The 19492-nt window shown below is 31.7% G+C and overlaps 6 protein-coding genes across 6 annotated transcripts; 3 read left to right on the top strand and 3 right to left on the bottom strand.

Moving 5' to 3' along the window:
* Window positions 1–838: 838 nt before the first annotated feature.
* On the bottom strand, window positions 839–1201 carry Tsp_06408 (hypothetical protein). Its single transcript, XM_003378480.1, is given in 3 exon segments — window positions 839–937; window positions 949–1062; window positions 1094–1201. 3 exon segments carry the CDS (start codon window positions 1199–1201, stop codon window positions 839–841), a joined length of 321 nt encoding a protein of 106 aa, XP_003378528.1.
* A 2062-nt stretch (window positions 1202–3263) lies between these two features.
* Window positions 3264–5550, top strand: Tsp_06409 (alpha-centractin). Its single transcript, XM_003378479.1, has 5 exons — window positions 3264–3438; window positions 4295–4402; window positions 4458–4733; window positions 4804–5066; window positions 5134–5550. Exons 1-5 carry the CDS (start codon window positions 3264–3266, stop codon window positions 5548–5550), a joined length of 1239 nt encoding a protein of 412 aa, XP_003378527.1.
* Window positions 5551–5631: 81 nt separating this feature from the next.
* Tsp_06410 (zinc finger CCHC domain-containing protein 9) lies at window positions 5632–7004 on the bottom strand. The gene is made up of 6 exons (XM_003378478.1): window positions 6672–7004; window positions 6363–6498; window positions 6209–6298; window positions 6070–6144; window positions 5921–6015; window positions 5632–5730 (listed from the first exon to the last, which is right to left on the bottom strand). The coding sequence occupies exons 1-6, from the start codon at window positions 7002–7004 to the stop codon at window positions 5632–5634; spliced, it is 828 nt and encodes a 275-aa protein (XP_003378526.1).
* Window positions 7005–9808: 2804 nt separating this feature from the next.
* Window positions 9809–13176, top strand: Tsp_06411 (hypothetical protein). The gene is made up of 7 exons (XM_003378477.1): window positions 9809–9895; window positions 10807–10860; window positions 11100–11155; window positions 11327–11358; window positions 11960–12004; window positions 12742–12928; window positions 13107–13176. Exons 1-7 carry the CDS (start codon window positions 9809–9811, stop codon window positions 13174–13176), a joined length of 531 nt encoding a protein of 176 aa, XP_003378525.1.
* Window positions 13177–13194: 18 nt separating this feature from the next.
* On the top strand, window positions 13195–14226 carry Tsp_06412 (putative IQ calmodulin-binding motif protein). Its single transcript, XM_003378476.1, has 6 exons — window positions 13195–13348; window positions 13479–13573; window positions 13622–13719; window positions 13783–13836; window positions 13889–14053; window positions 14109–14226. Exons 1-6 carry the CDS (start codon window positions 13195–13197, stop codon window positions 14224–14226), a joined length of 684 nt encoding a protein of 227 aa, XP_003378524.1.
* Window positions 14227–16976: 2750 nt separating this feature from the next.
* Tsp_06413 (attractin) lies at window positions 16977–19460 on the bottom strand. The gene is given in 12 exon segments (XM_003378475.1): window positions 16977–17213; window positions 17312–17398; window positions 17473–17610; window positions 17710–17742; window positions 18020–18177; window positions 18256–18337; window positions 18417–18511; window positions 18597–18625; window positions 18694–18787; window positions 18853–19038; window positions 19119–19405; window positions 19420–19460. The coding sequence occupies 12 exon segments, from the start codon at window positions 19458–19460 to the stop codon at window positions 16977–16979; spliced, it is 1467 nt and encodes a 488-aa protein (XP_003378523.1).
* Window positions 19461–19492: the final 32 nt, after the last annotated feature.

Below are 19492 nucleotides of genomic sequence, written 5' to 3'. Positions count from 1 at the left end.
CACAGTCCAACGCAGCGTGGGGATAATGCAAAATTTGAGTAAATACCTAATGCATGATGACACTGTAGTCGCATATAATGGATTATGCCTGCATTTTGTTCAGGTACTGTCAGTTTACTACCAGTAGTTTTTGTTTCATGTTGAACTTTGGTCTTTCCATTTGCTTTTTCCATCTTTCTGTTTGTTATGAGTCATAAAGGAGCTTCTGTCTCCGCTTGCCGCTTAAAGCGACGAAAGAATGTAATGAATATTGAGCAGAAAGTAAAGCTGCTGGATAAACTCAACGGTGGAATGTCTTTCGCAGCAGCAGGCAGAATGTTTGGGATAAATGAAAGCACCGTTCGCTACATTAACAAAAATGAGAAGGCTATTCGTGCTGCCTTTACTTTATGTGCGCCGTTAACTACAAAAGTTGTTTCGCAAGTTAGAGAAAAGGCCATCATAAAAATGGAAAATGCACTTTACATATGGTTGAAGAATCAGCGAAGAAAGCGAGTACCGGTCGATTCCAATGTCATTCGAGAAAAGGCACGAGTCTTGTATGGGCATTTCAAACAAGCAGAAACAAGCGCAAGTAGTCGTTCCACATTCACAGCCAGCAAAGGCTGGTTAGATCATTTCAAACGTCGCTTCTCATTACGCAGTGTGAAGATGTCCGGAGAAGCTACTTCTGCATATCAGTTCAAAGCATCCTCTTATCCTGAAGAGCTAAAACAGTTGATCGAAGAAAAGGGGTTCTGTTCTGAACAAATTTTTAATGCAGCTGAATCAACCCTTTTTTGGAAGAAAATGCCTGACAGAGCATTTATTGGGAAGGAACAGCACCATCGTTCAGTATTCAAGGCAAAGAGAGATAAGATGACTTTGCTTTTCTGTTGCAATGCAGCAGGCCACATGGTAAAACCAGGCCTAATTTACAAAACTGCGAGTCCCCGTGCTATAAAACACTTTGACAGTAAATCCCTTCCCGTGCACTGGATGCATGGCAAGAAGGCTTGGGTGACAAAAGATCTGTTTCTGGACTGGTTTCATCATTGTTTTATCCCGGAAACGAAACGGTACCTTAGTGCCTTAGGCCTTAAATTTAAAGTACTGCTAATCTTGGACAACGCAACTGATCATCCAGAAAATTTACAGTTTGAGAGCGAAAATGTGGATGTTGCTTACCTTCCTCCAGATGCGTCCTCCCATGTCCAACCATTAGACCAGGGAGTGATTCAGACTTTTAAGGCTTATTACACTAGAAGGACTATGGCTCGTCTTGTTGCTGCCATGGATGAGGACAGCAATTTGGAAGTAATAGATTACTGGAAAAAATTCAGCATTGCAGATTGTCTGTGCCACATTAAGGAATCCTTTACGGAATTGAAAGTTGAGACGGTAAACGCGTGTTGGCGGAATCTATGGCCAGATTGCTCAAATGCAAAAACTACATTTCTTCCTGCTGATGAAGAGGCACGCGCGGTGAAAATGACTGTCGCATTGGCTCATCAGGTGGATGCCGATGGTTTCAAAGACTTGCAGGAATCAGAAGTCATACAGCTAATTGAATCTCACACAAGTGAACTTACAGACGAACAACTTATGGAGATGATTGCGACTGATGAAGACAAAGATGCCGATGACGACAGTGCAACAGATGAAACTGAAAAATTAACCTTGGAAGGACTTGCGGAAATTCTGCATACGCTTAAGCAGGTGGAAGAAAAACTTTTTGAAATGGACTCAGATATGGTTCGTGCCATTAAGTTCAAGCGTGATTTGAAAACAGCTGCGGAACCATATCACCGACTTCTGGAAGAAATGAAAAAAAAGGAAGAAATGGCCATCAGTAACAGCTTTTTAAAAAAGAGGCGCCGGGCAGTCCAGTCTGCCAAGATTGCACGCAGGAACACACCCACTATTTAGACTTCTATGCATTCAATTGAATGAATAAAAAAATATAAATTTATAAACAAATCAATGTTTAACATGCAAATCAGTAAATGCATATACCGCGAATGTTGAGGGTTGAGTGTACTAGTTTTCCAAGCTTGTGTAATACACATATTACTGAATTTGAAGGACAACTGCGAAAAATGGAATTCATAAAACTTTAACAAAAGCAGTAGAAGTTGATTATTGCAACGGGCATTGCTGGTGGGTAATTTCATTCAGAATAGCCGACAAGCCGAACATTAAAATTCCATAAATAACATATACAAGCACTGCGCAAACTTTTCGAGGTTTCAAAAGTGAATTTTATCAAAAATAAAAGCATTAAAATTATTAGCGAAAAGGTGACATCACCTCAAAAAATAAATTTTGTTGAAGATATACAGTAATACGATTAAAGCAGCACATGTACTTGCTTTTCTTTTAAAACAGTACTATGATCAAAAGAAGTGAACATAATTTAATTGTATTTATTATAAATCATTTGTGGATTTAAGTGCAGTTGTATATAATTTATATTTTATAATAAATGGACAATCTATACTAAATTTAAAAATGTAAAATAAAATTCTTTCAATATACGTTGCAATTCATTGTATGTAAATGGCAATCGATGTAACATTTATTTTGAAAACAAATGATAGTTTAGTTTCATTTTAGATTTTAATTTTTCATGACATGGTTTGCATACTTAATTTGAAAGTAAACGAGAAGAGTTTAAAAATGTAACACGATGTAGTCGTCACAATTTCTGTATATCAAAAAGTAATTTAAAAATAAATTTTTTCGCCATCAGGTTTAATTCATTTTTCACTTACATTAATTTGAAGTGAAATTTTAATACGCACTGCTTTGTATATTCATTTGTAAAAAAGTATGTTATCTACTTATATTCATGTAAAGTACAGTAATGTTATGCTGAAAATTGTTTGTACGGTTTTGGATAACAGCTTTTTGAAAATTAGTGTGAATGATATTAGAAAGTTATTACTTTTTTAGGAAAACCTGAAGGTAATAATTATTTTATTAGCATATGTATATTTAACTGAAATAATTTTAAATTAACATTACATTTTAAATGAATGATAAGCATATTTGAAAAACTTTATTTATATTATTAATGTAATGTAAAATTATATTATTTTTAATGTAGACCGTTATTGTTGTTTTGAAATTCATTTGATTAAATACATTCTTTGTAATATTTTTCTGTATGAAGTTATAGTAAAATTCAATTCAGTTGCAGTTCGTAACTATTTTATAAGCATCCGTTTTCAGTATTACATTATGTTTTCGTTTAGTAAGCTTTGCATAATATCAGAAGAAATATGAATTCCTACGACGTGATTGCTAATCAACCTATAGTAATTGACAATGGATCTGGTACAATAAAGGCTGGCTTTGCCGGAGACCAGGCACCGAAATGTCATTTTCCGAACTATGTTGGAAGACCTAAGCATGTACGGGTTATGGCTGGTGCATTAGAAGGCAACGTTTTTATTGGTAAGTATTTAATGTTTCTTATCTAATTAAAAATTAAAAACAAAATTTATTAATCTCTGATTGTAAAGTTTATTTAAATATTTTTCAGTAAAAAAAGTATATTTATGAGATATAAAGTTGTTTAAAGATTTTATATTGTTTAATGATTCATCTTTTTCTTTGTAATGTAAAGAATTCTGGTTCTAATGACAGGTTTTCTTCTGCGTTACTTGATGTTTAATCAGACGTATACATTATGTTTGATTTTAAAATTCTGAGAATAATAATAATAATAATGATGATGATAAACTGATGAAATTAATGCTTAATATCTTCTTTTTCTTTTAACTTTGAAAAAATAATTATAGATTTTGTATTGAAATTTCATGTGAATTCTTAAAGCTTCATATGAATTTATATTTTATTTTTGAATTGAGTTTGAAATGAGTTATTTTTGGGTGAAAATCTATGAATAAAAATAAAAGTAAGTGTTTATTTTGGAAATCTTTTTATTTTGAAGCATAGGATGCTTGAGCATCAGATTGCTGATATGCATGTGTCAGTGTATTGACAACTTGCTGATTTATTATTGCAAAAATTTGGTTTCTTCTTTAGGAAATTGCAAGGCGTTATTTGTTTAATAAATGCTCTTATTTAATTGCATATTTGAATGGAGTTTAGTTTATTTGTTGGTTATTATGTATGTGGTAGGTTCGGTTCATCAAATTGTTTCCACCGCAAACTAATTTTTTCACCGAATTGATCTATTGGTTCTTTCATTTTATTGATAACTTTAAAAAAAACGATTCGGTTGATGTGAGAAAATGCTTCTTCAAATGATAAAATGTTCAAATAAAATTTTAATCTACATATGCAGATTGGCCACATATGCGTATGAGTGAATCGTCTGAAAATGAATCAGTTGAAGGAGAGAATATCTATCTATTTGTAAATTTCACCTGCCAGCTTCAAAGTTCAAGCAGCAGTTTGCATTGAACTTTGTATGAATATAGCGGAATTGGAGAGGTGTTGTTTTGCAGGTTCCAAAGCAGTCGAATATCGCGGCCTGTTGAACATTCGTTATCCAATGGAACACGGGATTGTGCAGAATTGGAACGACATGGAATTGATTTGGCAACATTTGTACAGCAAAGATCAGCTGCAAACTTTTCCAGAAGAACATCCAGTTCTACTTACCGAGCCACCGATGAATCCGTCCAAGAACCGAGAACGTACTGCTGAATATTTTTTCGAAACCTTCAACGTACCTGCATTGTATATTTCAATGCAAGCAGTTCTGAGTTTATATTCCACTGGTATTCTTCATTACTCTATCATTCTTGTTCATATGGTAATGCTAATTATGTATATTGTTTTTTTTTCAAGGAAGAACTACTGGGGTTGTTTTGGACTGTGGTGATGGTGTGACGCATGCTGTACCAATATTCGAAGGCTTTGCCCTGCCGCACAGTATAGTTCGGACAAATATAGCAGGACGGGATGTGACTCGTCTGCTGCGCCTGCTTTTACGCAAAGAGGGTGTGGAGTTTTACCGCAGCTCTGAATTTGAAATTGTTCGAACAATCAAAGAACGCATCTGTCAAGTTTCTACCGATTCGCAGAGAGACGACACGGGCAGTTCGGACAAGGTGATTGTGGAAATTTTAATATTTTCCTTTCACCAAACAGTATATTCATTGGAAAAAGTGACTTCAGGTGCAATACATGCTACCGGACGGAAGTACGGTGGTACTGGGACCGTGCAGATTTCGAGCTCCGGAAGTTCTGTTTCGTCCGGATTTCATCGGCGAAGAGTGTGAAGGTGCTCATGAATGTCTAGCCTATTGTATCCAGAAATCGGATATCGAACTGCGCCGACAATTGTACCAGAATATCATCCTGTCCGGCGGTAGTACACTCTTTCCAGGATTCGGGGATCGTCTGTTGAACGAGGTGAAGCGTCTCGCTCCAAAGGATATAAAAATTCGCATCACCGCGCCCCAAGAACGTCTGTTTTCCACTTGGATCGGCGGTTCCATATTGGCCAGTTTGGATACGTTTCGCAAGATGTGGATTTCGAAAAAAGAATACGAAGACGAGGGCGCACGCGTGGTGCATCGGAAATGCTTCTGAACCAACCAACCAACGAATGAATGAACGAATTAAAAAATCATTTTGCTTTTTGATTATTTCTTCCGTGCAAATCCGGCTAGATTATCTTTTGCTGGCATTTTGTTCCCATTCAATCATGCCATAAGTGAAAATTTCGTTCGCTTGTGCTTTCTTTTTTTTTCTATATTTTACGTGAACTGTCTATTGAAATTGTAAAAACACAAATTAAATCATTGCATATTGCAGAAACGTTGAAAATGTCGCAGTATTAAATCATCGTCAACTGGTGGAAAAGATCGTTTTTCAAAAGTGATGGAACAAACAACAGAAAAAATGCACCTTTTATTTCGCAACAAGAGAAACATTAAATAGCTAATTTTTAAAATTTAACAATCTTTTCTCTTTTCGGGGGCTTCTTCCAGAAATTAGTCAGGCTTAGATCAGCATCGGCGCTTTCAAAAGTTTCAAATTTCGAAGTTGTGACAACTTCATAAATGAAAGTTTAAACATTTAAAATACTGAACTGAATGGAATATTTACCGGAACTTTCGTTGTTATTTGCTTCACAATCTTTTACCAAGTGATAAATTGATCCACACTTCTTGCACGAACCACCTGATAATATTCAAAATTGCAATTCATTTCAAATCATCTGCTATTTTTCAATTATATTACAAACCATTTGGATATATTCCATTAGGATTCTCTTTGCATGATTTTGCAAGATGTCCGTGACCATTGCAAACAAAACAAAATGCGTACGGTAATCCTGCAAGCCATCACTCATATATATATATTTATTTAATGTGAGTTGGAGTGAAAAATATATTTACCGTTTGCTTTGCTTTTACAATTTTTCAACGTGTGTTCTAAAGAACCACATTTGAAACAAACACCCAGCTTCTGGGTGTCATTGTTTCTCTCGCAATTTGCTAACGTATGACCTTTCTTTCGGCAACAATAACACACCTTAATAATAGAAATATATCAGTGCTTCAAAAAGTCATTCTAACAATATCACAATCATATAATGTTTAACAAAAACAATAAAAATTACAATGAATTTCACAAAATCATTTTTCGCTGTTACAAAAAAGAAAATACCAATAAAGTGCAATGAATAAGCAGTCACTGCAGCATACCGTTTGCTTCATCTTCACTTTTGTTCGTCGCAATCGTCTTTCTTCTTTTCTCATTATGCTTTTATTTCTTCTATCAGAGACAGTTTTCCTTTGGTCATAGACAAATTTTTTTTCAGCTCCAAATTCCACATTCTGCTCGTTGTTCTTCTTTCCTGACTTTGATAATGCCGCATTTTTCATATTTGACTCATCATCGGTGAAATAACCCGTGCTATCACCTGCAAATTCGTGGTTAATTTTCTTTCCTTTTCTTTTCCAATTAAACTTTTTGAATTTTCGTTTGTTCACGTTTCTGTACTTATTCTTTGCTTTTGAAGTATTGACCTGTGCCATGACAATGCACACTTACTAAAAATATTTTATCTTCGTTATTGAAGAACAATTTCCATTTAGTTAAACGCATAAACAGCAACAGTCACGAACAACTGAACAAATTAAAAATCAAAATAATAAAAAATATATACTGTAAACAAAATGTTACTTGAATATCTGTTAACTTGCTGTAGTTTTATCAAAATATTAATCAGATAATTTATTTAATCCATTTTCCTTGAGTAATTATTTTTATTTTAAATTTTTTTATACATTAATAAATCCATTTTTCAATAATTTTAATCAAATTTTCTTCTTTTCTACTTATTCTACAATTGAAATAGATTACCGTAATCTAAGAAAGTTTTGATTGATTAATATGGTAATTTTCTTTTGTTTTTCATATTAGCTTCATAAATCATATCAAGAAAGTGGGCATTTTTTTATAAGATGGCTTATAACCTTATAACTCATTAATATTAAATCAGAGTTTATCTTTCTTGAAGTATATTTAATGATTTGTTTTCTTGAGCATATTTCGCATAAATATTCCGTTATAATATGAATATTTAACAGTCATTTCAAATTTTTAAATTTGAAACTATACTAACAGCAGTGTCAGAATTTTTCGAAAGAAAATTCTTTAAGATTATAAAAATGTTGTCTTATTTAGTTTTGAAGTACTTCTTGTTTTATATGTGATGATCAAAACGTTCTCATAAAACTAACAAGTAATGGCATCTGTTTATGCTTTTTATTTGACAGTAAATTTTAACACTAATTAAGCGAAGTGCTCATCAAATCTAAATTCAATCATAAAATGTAAAGTACATCATAAGCTATTAATCGTGGTAGTTTTTGCAATAAATGAGCTTTTGTGAAAAGTACGCATTAAAACAAAAAAGACTGTAATAACTTTAATACTTATGCTATTTAATGAAATTTTACTTATTAATAAGGAACAGCTCTCATAGCAGTTGTACAACAGATTGCAGAGTTATTTATTTGAGATTAACAATAGATTTGTGTAAAATACGTTTCGATTAACATGTAATAGAATTGGTGTAAGATTGAATTGTAAAAAGATTGAATGCTTTAAAGGAAATGTATTAATACTTTACATCATTTAGAATGAAAATAGACTGAAAATTTGATAAAATATTCTTCTTAATTACTTGTAGATTTTGTTATTTTCTGACGAACTCTTTTAATTGAAATGCACTGATGCACATCAGCAAAGATATGCTTACAGACAAGTATTATAGTGCAAATGATTAAATTAAACAGCCTATTTATTACTAATCCACTGAATTTTGCTTTTGTTTTACAAAGACATTGCTGACATTAACAGCTTCTTCAAAAATCAATAAATTGAGCTTGTATATGGCTAAAAATTTATTATCGAGAGTGAAAAAAGTATTCCACTCAACAAAAAGAGATCACAATTATATGCGAGTAAATTAAATCAGCGTTGTATTTGATGTTGAATTATTATCCAATTGGACACTTAATAATCAATGCATTTTTAAATGTTAATGATCAGAGTTAATGTTGTGTGTGGATCTTATTTCTGAAATATGATAATTATTTTCAAGCAAAAGCAGCAATTAAATAGTACTTTTTTCAATTAAAATTTAATTATTTCGTAAAGTAAATTTAAAAATAAAAGCGTCAAAAGTTTTGAAATTTTTGTTTAAGCAAAATTTCAAACAAGGAATGAAATAAGTTATTGAAGTGAAAATTTTATTAATATTGAATATATTCGAATATTGAGCAGTTTATGATAGTATCCATAATTTTTAAAAGAAGTCTGCACGAGTGATTAAAATTTCAAGTATTATTTTTTCACAAAGAAAAAATGTCAAATTTATCACATCAGTTACCGTTGAAAGAGAGAGAGAGAAGCAATTCAGAAATGAAATATACAGAAAATATCGTTGATAAGGCGACATGGGCGGCCTCCCTTCTCCATTGGGAAGAATTTTATGCAACTTTCACTATGTCCATCCTCTGGATCCCAGATAAATTTTCTGGATACTCTATCCACGCTTCCTCTATAAATTAGAGGTGCCAACGTCCCTGTATACATATATATATTTATTTGCATATTTTTTCTCAGCAAATATGAAAAATGATTTTTTAATTTGAATGTATTTCATATGCTGTTACGTTGAGAATGAAATTGAAAAATATAAACTGTAGGTGGATGTAAATTTCTACATCTCAATTTCATTGATAAATTTTTTATTTCTACATCTTCTATTATTACTTTCTACTTTCAAAGATGGCAGAGTTTGATCGATATTTCGAATGTCAACAAATGAATGTATAAATATAATTGTAATTAATTAATAATATTATTGTATTGAATAATTTTTGAAAAATGAAAATGTTTACATCAATTTTACAACGTGAATTAAAGCGTGCGTTGGTTGGTAATTGTTTTTTTTTTGAAAATCGCTCATTTGCAAAGGGTTCGATTTATGAAATTACTCTAAAGTACAATTGAGAATAGAATTGTGCTTTGCTGAAAATCGATTCACTCACATTTTGGAAAGTTTCAATTAAAATGTATTATTTGTTTTTTTCATATTTTTCTCATCTCAATATTTTCACAAAATAATAATTTAATTTTTTTTATTATTGTTCATCATCATCTCCACCCCCTCATGTTGCCTTTATATAGATATATATATTCTAGTTTATCATCATCATCTTCTTTTTCTTTTACATATACATTTTTTCATTTAATTATTATTTAAAAAAATCATGTTAGCTTATGCGTCAGAAGGCAATTTGCTATTGTTGAATAAGTTGCTGACAGGATGGGGGAGGTGGAAGACGAAGATGATGATGATGATGATTCTGATTGGAAGGCAATTACTACGACATTCAAGTTCCAAAGTCGACAAGTATCAAGCTTGCTTGCATATCAGTTGCAGTCTCGCAGCTGGATGCAGCTCTGATCAGCTTGCAGACGTCTCTCTTGATTCGACATTATATTATCATATTTGTTGTTGCTAAAACATTTTTCAGCATATTTTCACATTTGAAAAAATAGCCAACTTGACCACCTGGGCAGCAAACATCATCATCATCATATTCATCTTCAACTTTATCTTATTCCGCTTTTTCAACTGCTTCAAAGTAAGCATATTGTTTGCTTTTTCTTCCAATAAAAAACGTTTAATGAAAAATGTTTTCATAATTTGTAGTTTTAATCCAAATATATAATTATTAATATTTACAAAAGAACAAAAAATTGCTTGTTTTCTTCTATTATTATTCAATATATTATTTCAGAACAAATAATTATTTTTATGGTTTTTTTTCAAAAAAAGTGTCAATATGTTAAAAGCTTTTTTTTTTTTGCAAAATCAGTGCTTATTGCAGATAAAGTTGTCGCATATTTGCAGATTGAATTTGCAACGAGATGTCATTTTCAGTTGTCACATATGTCAGTGAATATGTTAATTGAAATGTATAAACAATTTCCGTATATGACATTTAATTTAATTCTAGTCAAGAGGAGAAATTTTTACGCTTGAACGGGCGGATTAGTGAAATGCTACTTTTCATCGAGGCAGTCATAATAAAATATGGTTAATTTAATTGTTACTTACAGAGTGTGATTATTTTAAAAATAAAAGAAATTGGTTTTCATTTTTAATGTCAGGTAAAATTAGTGTCAGATGAACTTTTGACGTTCCTCTTTTCATTTCATTTGATTCTCTTATTTGGTACATTTTTGTTATTTTCATTTTCAACATTTTCAGATGTCTGTTAATAATTATTTTAATTTTAAAGTAAAATATGTTTAAAGCAATGTTCAAAAGAAAATGAACTTCAATCAACAACAAAATCTTTTGGATTGTCAGTAAATCTTTTTATTTCAAATGGAGAAATTGGCGAAATAATAAAAAATAAAAGCAGAAAAATTATCAGACGTAAAATTTTTCAAATAAAAGTATTATGCATTAAAGGCATTAAAAAATTTCAAATTCAACTGAAAATATTCGATCGTATCATTATCATCATATGAAATGCAACGTTTTTTGTCCGTCATTTATGTGTTTATAGTTGTTTCTATTTTTAATAAAATCATATAAATTCAAGATAATTGCACTTCGAAGGATGTGTTCGTTTTTGTCATATAATAGTACATTTGCGAAGTGAAGTGAGAAGACAATAACTGTTATATTAGAAATTATTAATTTTTATTTTTCCATTTTAAAATTAATATTATTTAATGAAGCATAAAAAATAGCAAGATGTTTTCAATTGTTGTTCAAAATGGAGAAAAACTGGAAAAACGTGTTTCATTATATAAATTCAAAATTCAGAATCATATTGATATTCGAAGAAGAAGTTGAAGGTCTGTCAAAAGTATGAAATTATTATAATTTTATATAATAATTGGAAAAATGATTTCTTAATTTGTAATCACAAATGAAAATCTAATCAATTGTACTTTTTATATTAATTTAATTTAAAAAAATTAATCGATTTTAATTTTTAAATCTTTAAAACATCTCTTGTCTATACTACAGCAGCAGTAATAGTAATAAATCAATTACGATATGAAACACTTTGCATCAAGTGAATAATGTTGATTTGATAAAAAAAATTTTTTCTATTTTTGCATTGCATTAATGTATTTGAATTTATTATTGAATTTGATAAAAATTGCAACTTATGCCCAATAATTTGGCAAAAGTGAAAGTGTGTATTGAAATTAGTTTTTGCAGCTTCTCTGGATTGTAATTTCAATCGGGGAATTTTCATTTGATTCAATATTCATCATTTTAATAAGAAATTATTAAACTTCATTTCATATCTGCATGAGGGGTAGAATTGTGTAATATAAAATTGAACACTTATTTATAGTATAGCTTAATAATAAATTTGCGTCTTTTAATTTCTAAAATGCCTGATTGATTGATACTTAAAATTTTTTGATAATTTAAATTTTTAAGTTTCAATAAAATATGCAAATCTACTTTTGTTTTTCCCACTAGCAGGTTAGAATTTCAACAGCAAATTGAATTGAAAAAATATTTTGATCATTATTCACGTTTAACACTTGACAAAAGAGTTGTAAAATTAAATGAACATGTTTGTAAAGTTATTTTTGTAATAAATTCTTGTTATAAATAATAATAATAACAGCATGTTGAAAAGGAGTTTAAAAATAGCAAATGCTTTTGCTATAAATATAACTTTCAACCTGATCTTTCTTTTGTTAAACGAAAAAAATAGAAATAATTCCATTACTAGTTTCAAATTACTTGTTTTGTATTTTTGAAATTAAAAATGGTCATATTCATCAAGATTTAATAATTTTTTTAATATTACAATTGTTGATAGCAGTGAAATAAAATTGAAATTGAAAAGTGCATAAACAATACTCAAAGTGGTAGGTCTTTTCAAACATTTTATTTATTCATATTGTTGTTAAGTGCACTTTCATTTCTACAAACATTGCATCACTGTTGGAGAGCAGATTTTCGAATTTAGCCCAAAGCGTATGCAGTAATAAATAATATGCGCCACTGGTTTAATTTGTACACTTTGCAGTGGCAAAATTGAATATTTTGTTTTCAATAAATGAAAAGATATCATAAAAATGAAGTAAAATAATATTCGATGCACAAACATAAAAATATCGATTAAAGTTTAATGACAAATCGGATCGAATAACAAACAGTTCAGTTATGAATTGTTTGAAAAATGGAAAATTCAATCTTCACAAATTGAGTAATTGCCGTTGGATTTGCGGTTATTGTTATCATTATCATTATTGTTGTTGATGCTGCTGCTGCTGCTGCTGCTTCATCGGCAGGCACACAGAGCAAGCAAAGATTGCAGTGTGCTCTGGATCGATGGATGAAGTTGACGAATGTTCACTTTTCGATCGCTCCTCTTGAGCATTTGCTTGCTGGACGGTCGAATAGATTGCTCATATTGGCTCTCCTTTTATCCAAATTTTATCCAACAGTTTTTTTCTTTTCAAAATTGCTTCCTCACATTTATCCCTAGCAGTTTGACAGCTTTGTTACACCATCTTTTGATCCATATTCAGTCTGGTTGACGTCATCGTTGATAGCTTTATTTTTTTTTGAGTAAGCAACAACAACAAGAAGAACAACTGAAAAGCTTCTCTCTACGTCAATTCAGTATTGGTGAATCATAGACGTTGTCGTACGTGCAGATGCCTCAATCGGCCGTGGATTTAGAAAACGCCATCCCGCCAGGATTGCGTCCATTGTTGGTCGCTTTAGCACGGGAAGTGCTCTGCTATCGTCCTCAAGATATCTGCTCGTTTTGCGCACTGTTTTTTCAAACGCTGCTTCAAGTCAGAGAAGGTGATTGCAATTTTTCAGCTTAAAAAAAATCCAATCAATCAAACTTAAAACCTCTCTTTTTGCTTTCATTCTGTTTTTTTCCTCGTTTATTCTTCGCATTTATTAAATTTATATCAATTGTGGATTTCAGAAGTGCACGACAATCCGTTGAACAATAAAGAAATGTACGCCGCATTCCAGACCACGTTGACAAAAGAGGTAGGCTTTGTTGGGAATCGCGTGGGCGTTACAGTGCGCCTATTTTGATGAACAGGATTTAATTTTGTCATACAGGCTCGACGACTGGGTTTGCAAAGTTCAGACGACAAAACTGCTGCAATGGAAAGTGTCGAATCGAAAGCAACTATTCAGCAAAACAACTTCATGCAAGGGTAAATAATATAAATATCTGTGATGATAATAATAATTATTTTATAATATTTCTTTTTTTCAAGCGATTCTGATCCAGTAAAGATAAGCAGTGCAACAAAAATACAAGCTAACATTCGGTGAGGTTTTGTTTATTGAAAATAATTTTTATTTTGATCACCAATATTTTAGTGGATATTTGACTAGAAAACATCTTCAACAAGAAGGAATAAAAATTCACCACAATCATAACGAAATATTGCATCCAGAACGTGGACGGTCGATGAGCATGGATGCGCGCCCCGAACGCGTCTTGTCACCAGAAGAAGCGGCAGTGATGATTCAAGCCAGTGTTCGGTGGGTTTTCTTTTTAATGCAAATTTTTTTTATTTTTCAATATAAAATTGTGCAGAAGTTTTTTGACGAGAAAACATCTCGAAGCGCAGGGTGTACTTTATCCGAGAAAGGCGTCCTCTCAAAATCAGCAACAAAACGGAAACGGTCAAGATGCGATATCTGGAACAGTTTAAACATTTATCAGTTATTATTATTATTATTTTATTTTTCAACTTTTACCAGTGCTTGCTATAAAATCATCGGGGTTGTGCTATCGAAATTTCGATTGTTATTCCAGGAGAGATGCTTCTTGTCCATAGAATATTATTTTTCTTTTCTACTATTACTGAACATTCACTTCTTTTTGTTTTGATGTAAAATGCTTTTCATTCACTTTGATTGATTAATGTATTTTAATTTACAAAATCAGTAATTCTTTTTTTTCCTATCAATATTGATTGAATCAACTGAATTGTGTACAATTCAACCTTTCGACATTATTCATTTCATATCGAATATATTTCACGTGTAAAATAAATGAATTTAGCAAAATTTCTAGTTTTCATTGTCCAAACAATGCTACTGCTTTCTACAATAATTGAAGATACACTTGTCAAGTTGTCATAATGCGTTTTTACAAAAACATTGAACGAATTAATTTAATCACCGTGGTTAGGTGGAAAATTTTAATTAATCTTCGCGATACATTTGACGAGTCGAAAAAAAGAGTACAAAGAGTACAGAGGCAAAGATTAATTTTACTACAACGTGTACAAAAATGCATCGATTTGGGCTAATCATTTGAAAATTAAAAATGGATTTTTTAACCATCAAATTTATCATTGTTGTTTCACACGTTGTTACAGCAGTATGCGAGGGGTGGAGGCGAGCATTTGCAACAATTGGTTGCTTGTTTACGCATAGCTATTTCTTCATTTATAGCATAATTCAGTGTGCAAATGTAATTCCCAAGGCGGTGAGCAGCGACAAAATATCTCGCTATTCTTCGACAGCTGCTGTTTTCATAGTGCGCACAATTGCGTGTGCACAAATTCACCGCCTGCAATCTTCAATGAACGTAATTAATATGCTTCTGATCGGCCATATAGCTTTTAAATATTGCAAAATCGAAAATCAAATCTACTCTATTGAGCAAGTAGATCAACAATGAAAAGTTAATGCAACTGAAAATTCTAAAGTTCAAGATTACTAAACATTAGTACATTAAACAGACAAACAAACACATAAACAAATGGTTTTATTCGTCGATAAACAACGATTATCATTGTTTAAATTTATAAAAATTAATATTCAATTTCATTCATTATCAAATAAATTGTAAAAAAAATTAGTGAAAAATTAAGCAACAAACAAATGTCATATTAACAATTGAAGCATAACTGAAAAAATTTATAATAATCAATCACCGTCAAACCATCAGTTTCTGTAAAACTCGCTACTGGTTTTCTTTTAAATACAATCATTAGTGAATTTATTAATTAAATTTCAATTAAAATTTTGAAAATTAAAAAAATTTATATACAGTATACTTCAAAATTGTTGTTCAATTGTAGACAATTGGCGTTGTTTTTAGATATTTCGATAGGATTTCAAATATTGATCTTGAATAATATAAATAACAAGAGTTTTATTGATCAGAAAAAGTTTCAATATCAAGATGAAACGGAAGTGATAAAATTATGTGCGTGACTAAATTAAGTTGCACAAACAACATCAAAATAACGCCCACAATCAAAGGTACATTATTCACTACATCATCATCAGTTTGATCGACTGATTGAATGATTGTTATTAATTTATGCGAATCATTTTTTTAAATGAAAAATTTTTAATTACACCAATTCAATTCAATTTAACTGCTCATTCAAATATGCATATCTTTACTTATTACGGTAATAAAAGAGTGATCATTTCTGGCAAATAATAAAAGCTATTGAATAAACATATTTTTTGCTTTATTTATTATTATTTTTTATTTCATTATTATCACTTTTTTAAATGATGAAGCAATCACAAATAAGCAGTGCTCATTTTTCAGATACGAAACATACAGAATAAAAAAATGCACTCAAGTATGTATTTGATCTAATTTACATTTGAAAAATAGTATCATTCATTTTCTATTAATGAAATGCAAAGAAAATGGAAAATAATGTTTGATTTGATTTGATTTGATTTAATTTAATTTAATCTAGCAATACAAGTGAAAATAGTATTTTCCGATTGCTGGTATTTTTTACTTCAAATAAGATACATCTGAAAGCAGGAGATATTGTTGAAAGTGAAATTATTAATTTAAATAAAATGATGTTCAATTTTGTTTTCAAGACAGTCACTACTGATGCTTGAAATTTTCAAACAAAACTACTCATTGATATTGATGAGCGAAAATTTTACAAAAATTACCATTTCTTCAATCGCTGCGTAAATTTTTTTAATCAGAAAAAAAAACAATTTCTCCGGCCACAAACGTACACACAGTGATGAATCGAACCGAATTCTTTCTTCCTTTCGCCACCAATGTCGACGTCGGGGTAAAGAAAAAATATGCAAATTTTTGTCTCGAACCTTATTTTACTTAAAAATAAGAACAGTACTGCGTCGAATTACTGTCCAAAAATGGCACCAATTATTTTTTTTATTATCCAGTACATTTTTTCGAAAAAAATATTTGCATAGTTATCATAAGACAACAAGTGTTAAAAAAACAATTTGCACGATTGGCCGAACACAGCAATGAAATAAAATTTGTATAAAACGTCAGAAATGAAATGGACAGCTTTTTTTTAAAAAAAGTGATATGGGTTAAAATGCAAATAACAACAACAGCAGCATAACCGTTTCGTGAGAGATTTCGGAAAAAGAAACAGAAAATATGTCAAACGTAATGTGAAATATGAAAAAGAGAAAAATCGGGCTCGGTTCAGTTTGAAAATAGACAAGATGGACTTTTGAATTTTCGTTTCCTCTGCACAGCTTGCGGGGGCGTTTGAAGCTGGGCCAGTTGGCTTGGCGTCAACAAGCACAAAGCCGACGCGACCGCCAAGCCCGACTGACCGTTCGGAACCACCGGCCCACCTCCGGTGGGCAGACGTACGGCAAAAGTGACCACGGCGGCACGGTAATCATGGCACGGTTCAATCGCTATTGGTTTCGGACACTGAACAAAAAAACAAACAAACAAACAAACAAATAATAAACAACTAAACGTTGTTGCGTAAACAGGAAAACAAAATGAAAAGCAAAAATATGTTTTACTTTTCTCGGAGAAGAATTGTCCGGCAATTGCAACTGAACCAAACCAAAAGGACGACTGGCCATTTGAGCCATTTCAACGAACATTCTCTAAACAAAAGTCCCAAAAATAATTAATAATTCAAAAAAAAGTATATATATATTCATATTTGAAAAAAAATCACTTGTCGCCTTCTGTAAACATCAAAGCGTTGCTTGATTTTCCAAAGGGCAAAAGCGACCACCAACAGAATGAAAAAGCACAACGCAAAAGTGACAAAAAATTTCATCCAATCCACCGAAGGCGTTTGAGCAAATGATATCTGAAAAAGATGAAATATATTTTAATATCAACTAAAAATAAATTAAATTTCCATATTTTGTGAAGAAAAAAAAAGAATTAAATTCAAAGCAAAGTATACGATACCAACCGATCTCTGATCCTCAACACCGACCTACATACATTATTATAATTGTAAAAAATGATTTAAAAAAAATTAATAATGTAATTATCAAAAAAATTGGATAACCTCTTCAATTTCATCGGGTTTTATCCCCATGGCGGCAATCGTTCATTCACAGAAACAACAAAACAAAAACGACAGAACAACATACAACATGCCTGCACATATTTATTACAGTATAATTAAAAAATGTTCTAACTGATCTAATTATAAATTGAATAAATAATATTAAAAAATGATAATATTATTATTAAAAAATAATTAAAACCTGAATAATTATTGGTGTTTTGAAGTCGTACAAGAAGACAAAAAAAGTGGTATTAGCATCGGTGCCGAAGGAGAATTCTTCGGCACTGAAGCGACGCTCGACTTCGTGACAAACGCTTCCAATCAAAAACCGCCGAACTTTATTTATTCCAAAAGCAGCTTCAACAAAGAAAAAAATTGTATTCAACAAACAAACAAACAAATAAACAAAATATTTTCCAAACATCTCTCATTTACCGGAAGTGACGGTGAGATTAACTTTTCCTTGAGAATTCAACAAACCTGTACATGTCAACTTGAAACTAACGTCGGTATTTTCCTGTGTAAAATATTTTTAAAAAATAACATAAATTAAATATTAATAATTAAAAAAAATTAATATTTTTCCAATTGTATACTTTTGGAGGACGTGTAACGAAGTTGATTCTGGTAATGTGCGAGTCGTCTTCACCGTTCAAATTGAACGTGAAAACAAAATCAACAGTAAGCTCGTCTGAAAGTTGATGAATCGAATTTATTCCAAAGAAAGTAAAGTAAACAAAAAAAACAAATATTCTTACAAAAACAAGTCTGATTACGTGGATCGCCAATGTATTTCTGTTCACATCTATCGGAAAGAAAAAAAAAACAAATTCACACAACAATAAGAATAAACAAAGAGAAAATATCCCCCACTTGTCGCAGTTGTATCCAGACACGCCCTTTGTGGTGCAAAAACACTGTCCGGAGAATGGATCACAATGCGTAGCTTGACCATTGCATTCGCAGGCTGAAAACCAGAATTAATAAATAATAATAATAATAAGCATAATAAATGTTGTTTTAAATATCTACCTGTACAATTGCCGCCGTTCAAAGCGTTGCCGTGATAGCCGTCGATGCAACGCTCGCAGTGTTGTCCGGTGGTTTTGTCGCCGCATGAGAGACATGGCAACGATTTGTACGGTTCGGATTTTTCCTCCACATCATCCAATGCTTCTGTGTTGTTCATACAGAAGCCGTGGCCATTGCACTGGCAAGCTGCATGAAGATACAATAACGACGGGAAAACAAACAAACAAACAAATAAACAAATAACGATAATTTTGCAATTTTCTTACCCGGACAATCCGTAGTGTACCATCTACCGGATGGACAAAGAGACGGGTCGGTCTCGTAACGGCCGGACGAGTCGATCCAAGATACCGGACCGTTGGAAGAGCCGCGCATGCAGGTTCCCAGACCCGTCTGGGAACCGTCGTCGCACCAGCCGCAGCTCGTCCCTCCGTGAAGACAACTGTCGCAAGTTAATATTGACGAGCAAGTCAACACTGAAAGAATCCGAACGTTGGGGTCTATTGTTAAAATTTCTACCAATACCGGAACACTCGTCAACGTTGACCGTCCACTGCAAACACTGACCGTACAAAAATGCAGTCACGTGGGAATTTTGATCGATACATTGTTCAGTTGTCGCGCACCAAAGACAACTGTA

Source organism: Trichinella spiralis (assembly GCF_000181795.1).
Source record: "Trichinella spiralis strain ISS 195 chromosome Unknown Scfld4, whole genome shotgun sequence".
Lineage (NCBI taxonomy): Eukaryota > Metazoa > Nematoda > Enoplea > Trichinellida > Trichinellidae > Trichinella > Trichinella spiralis.
This window is presented reverse-complemented; position numbering and strand designations above follow the sequence as displayed.

Bases quoted from the DNA above. Each gene is read 5' to 3' on its own strand.
- Tsp_06408 (XM_003378480.1), bottom strand. From the start codon at position 1,201: ATGGTTGGACATGGGAGGACGCATCTGGAGGAAGGTAAGCAACATCCA. The intron at 1,063-1,093 runs GTACTTTAAATT...TAAGGCACTAAG, and splicing joins TGCGTTGTCCAAGATTAGCA to GTACCGTTTCGTTTCCGGGA.
- Tsp_06412 (XM_003378476.1), top strand. From the start codon at position 13,195: ATGCCTCAATCGGCCGTGGATTTAGAAAACGCCATCCCGCCAGGATTG. The intron at 13,574-13,621 runs GTTACAGTGCGC...TTTGTCATACAG, and splicing joins TTGTTGGGAATCGCGTGGGC to GCTCGACGACTGGGTTTGCA. The intron at 14,054-14,108 runs GTGGGTTTTCTT...AAAATTGTGCAG, and splicing joins ATGATTCAAGCCAGTGTTCG to AAGTTTTTTGACGAGAAAAC.
- Tsp_06409 (XM_003378479.1), top strand. From the start codon at position 3,264: ATGAATTCCTACGACGTGATTGCTAATCAACCTATAGTAATTGACAAT. The intron at 4,734-4,803 runs GTATTCTTCATT...TTTTTTTTCAAG, and splicing joins TCTGAGTTTATATTCCACTG to GAAGAACTACTGGGGTTGTT. The intron at 5,067-5,133 runs GTGATTGTGGAA...AAGTGACTTCAG, and splicing joins ACACGGGCAGTTCGGACAAG to GTGCAATACATGCTACCGGA.
- Tsp_06411 (XM_003378477.1), top strand. From the start codon at position 9,809: ATGGGGGAGGTGGAAGACGAAGATGATGATGATGATGATTCTGATTGG. The intron at 9,896-10,806 runs GTATCAAGCTTG...ATATGTTTAAAG, and splicing joins TCAAGTTCCAAAGTCGACAA to CAATGTTCAAAAGAAAATGA. The intron at 12,929-13,106 runs GTCGAATAGATT...TTTTTTTTTGAG, and splicing joins GAGCATTTGCTTGCTGGACG to TAAGCAACAACAACAAGAAG.
- Tsp_06410 (XM_003378478.1), bottom strand. From the start codon at position 7,004: ATGGCACAGGTCAATACTTCAAAAGCAAAGAATAAGTACAGAAACGTG. The intron at 6,499-6,671 runs GTATGCTGCAGT...TCTATTATTAAG, and splicing joins AAGTGAAGATGAAGCAAACG to GTGTGTTATTGTTGCCGAAA. The intron at 5,731-5,920 runs GTTAAATTTTAA...CAATTTCAATAG, and splicing joins CCCCGAAAAGAGAAAAGATT to ACAGTTCACGTAAAATATAG.
- Tsp_06413 (XM_003378475.1), bottom strand. From the start codon at position 19,460: ATGTATCGATCAAAATTCCCACGTGACTGCATTTTTGTACG. The intron at 17,399-17,472 runs GTGATTTTTTTT...ACTTTTGTTTAG, and splicing joins ATGTTTACAGAAGGCGACAA to AGAATGTTCGTTGAAATGGC. The intron at 17,214-17,311 runs GTAAAACATATT...TTTTTTGTTCAG, and splicing joins ACAATTCTTCTCCGAGAAAA to TGTCCGAAACCAATAGCGAT.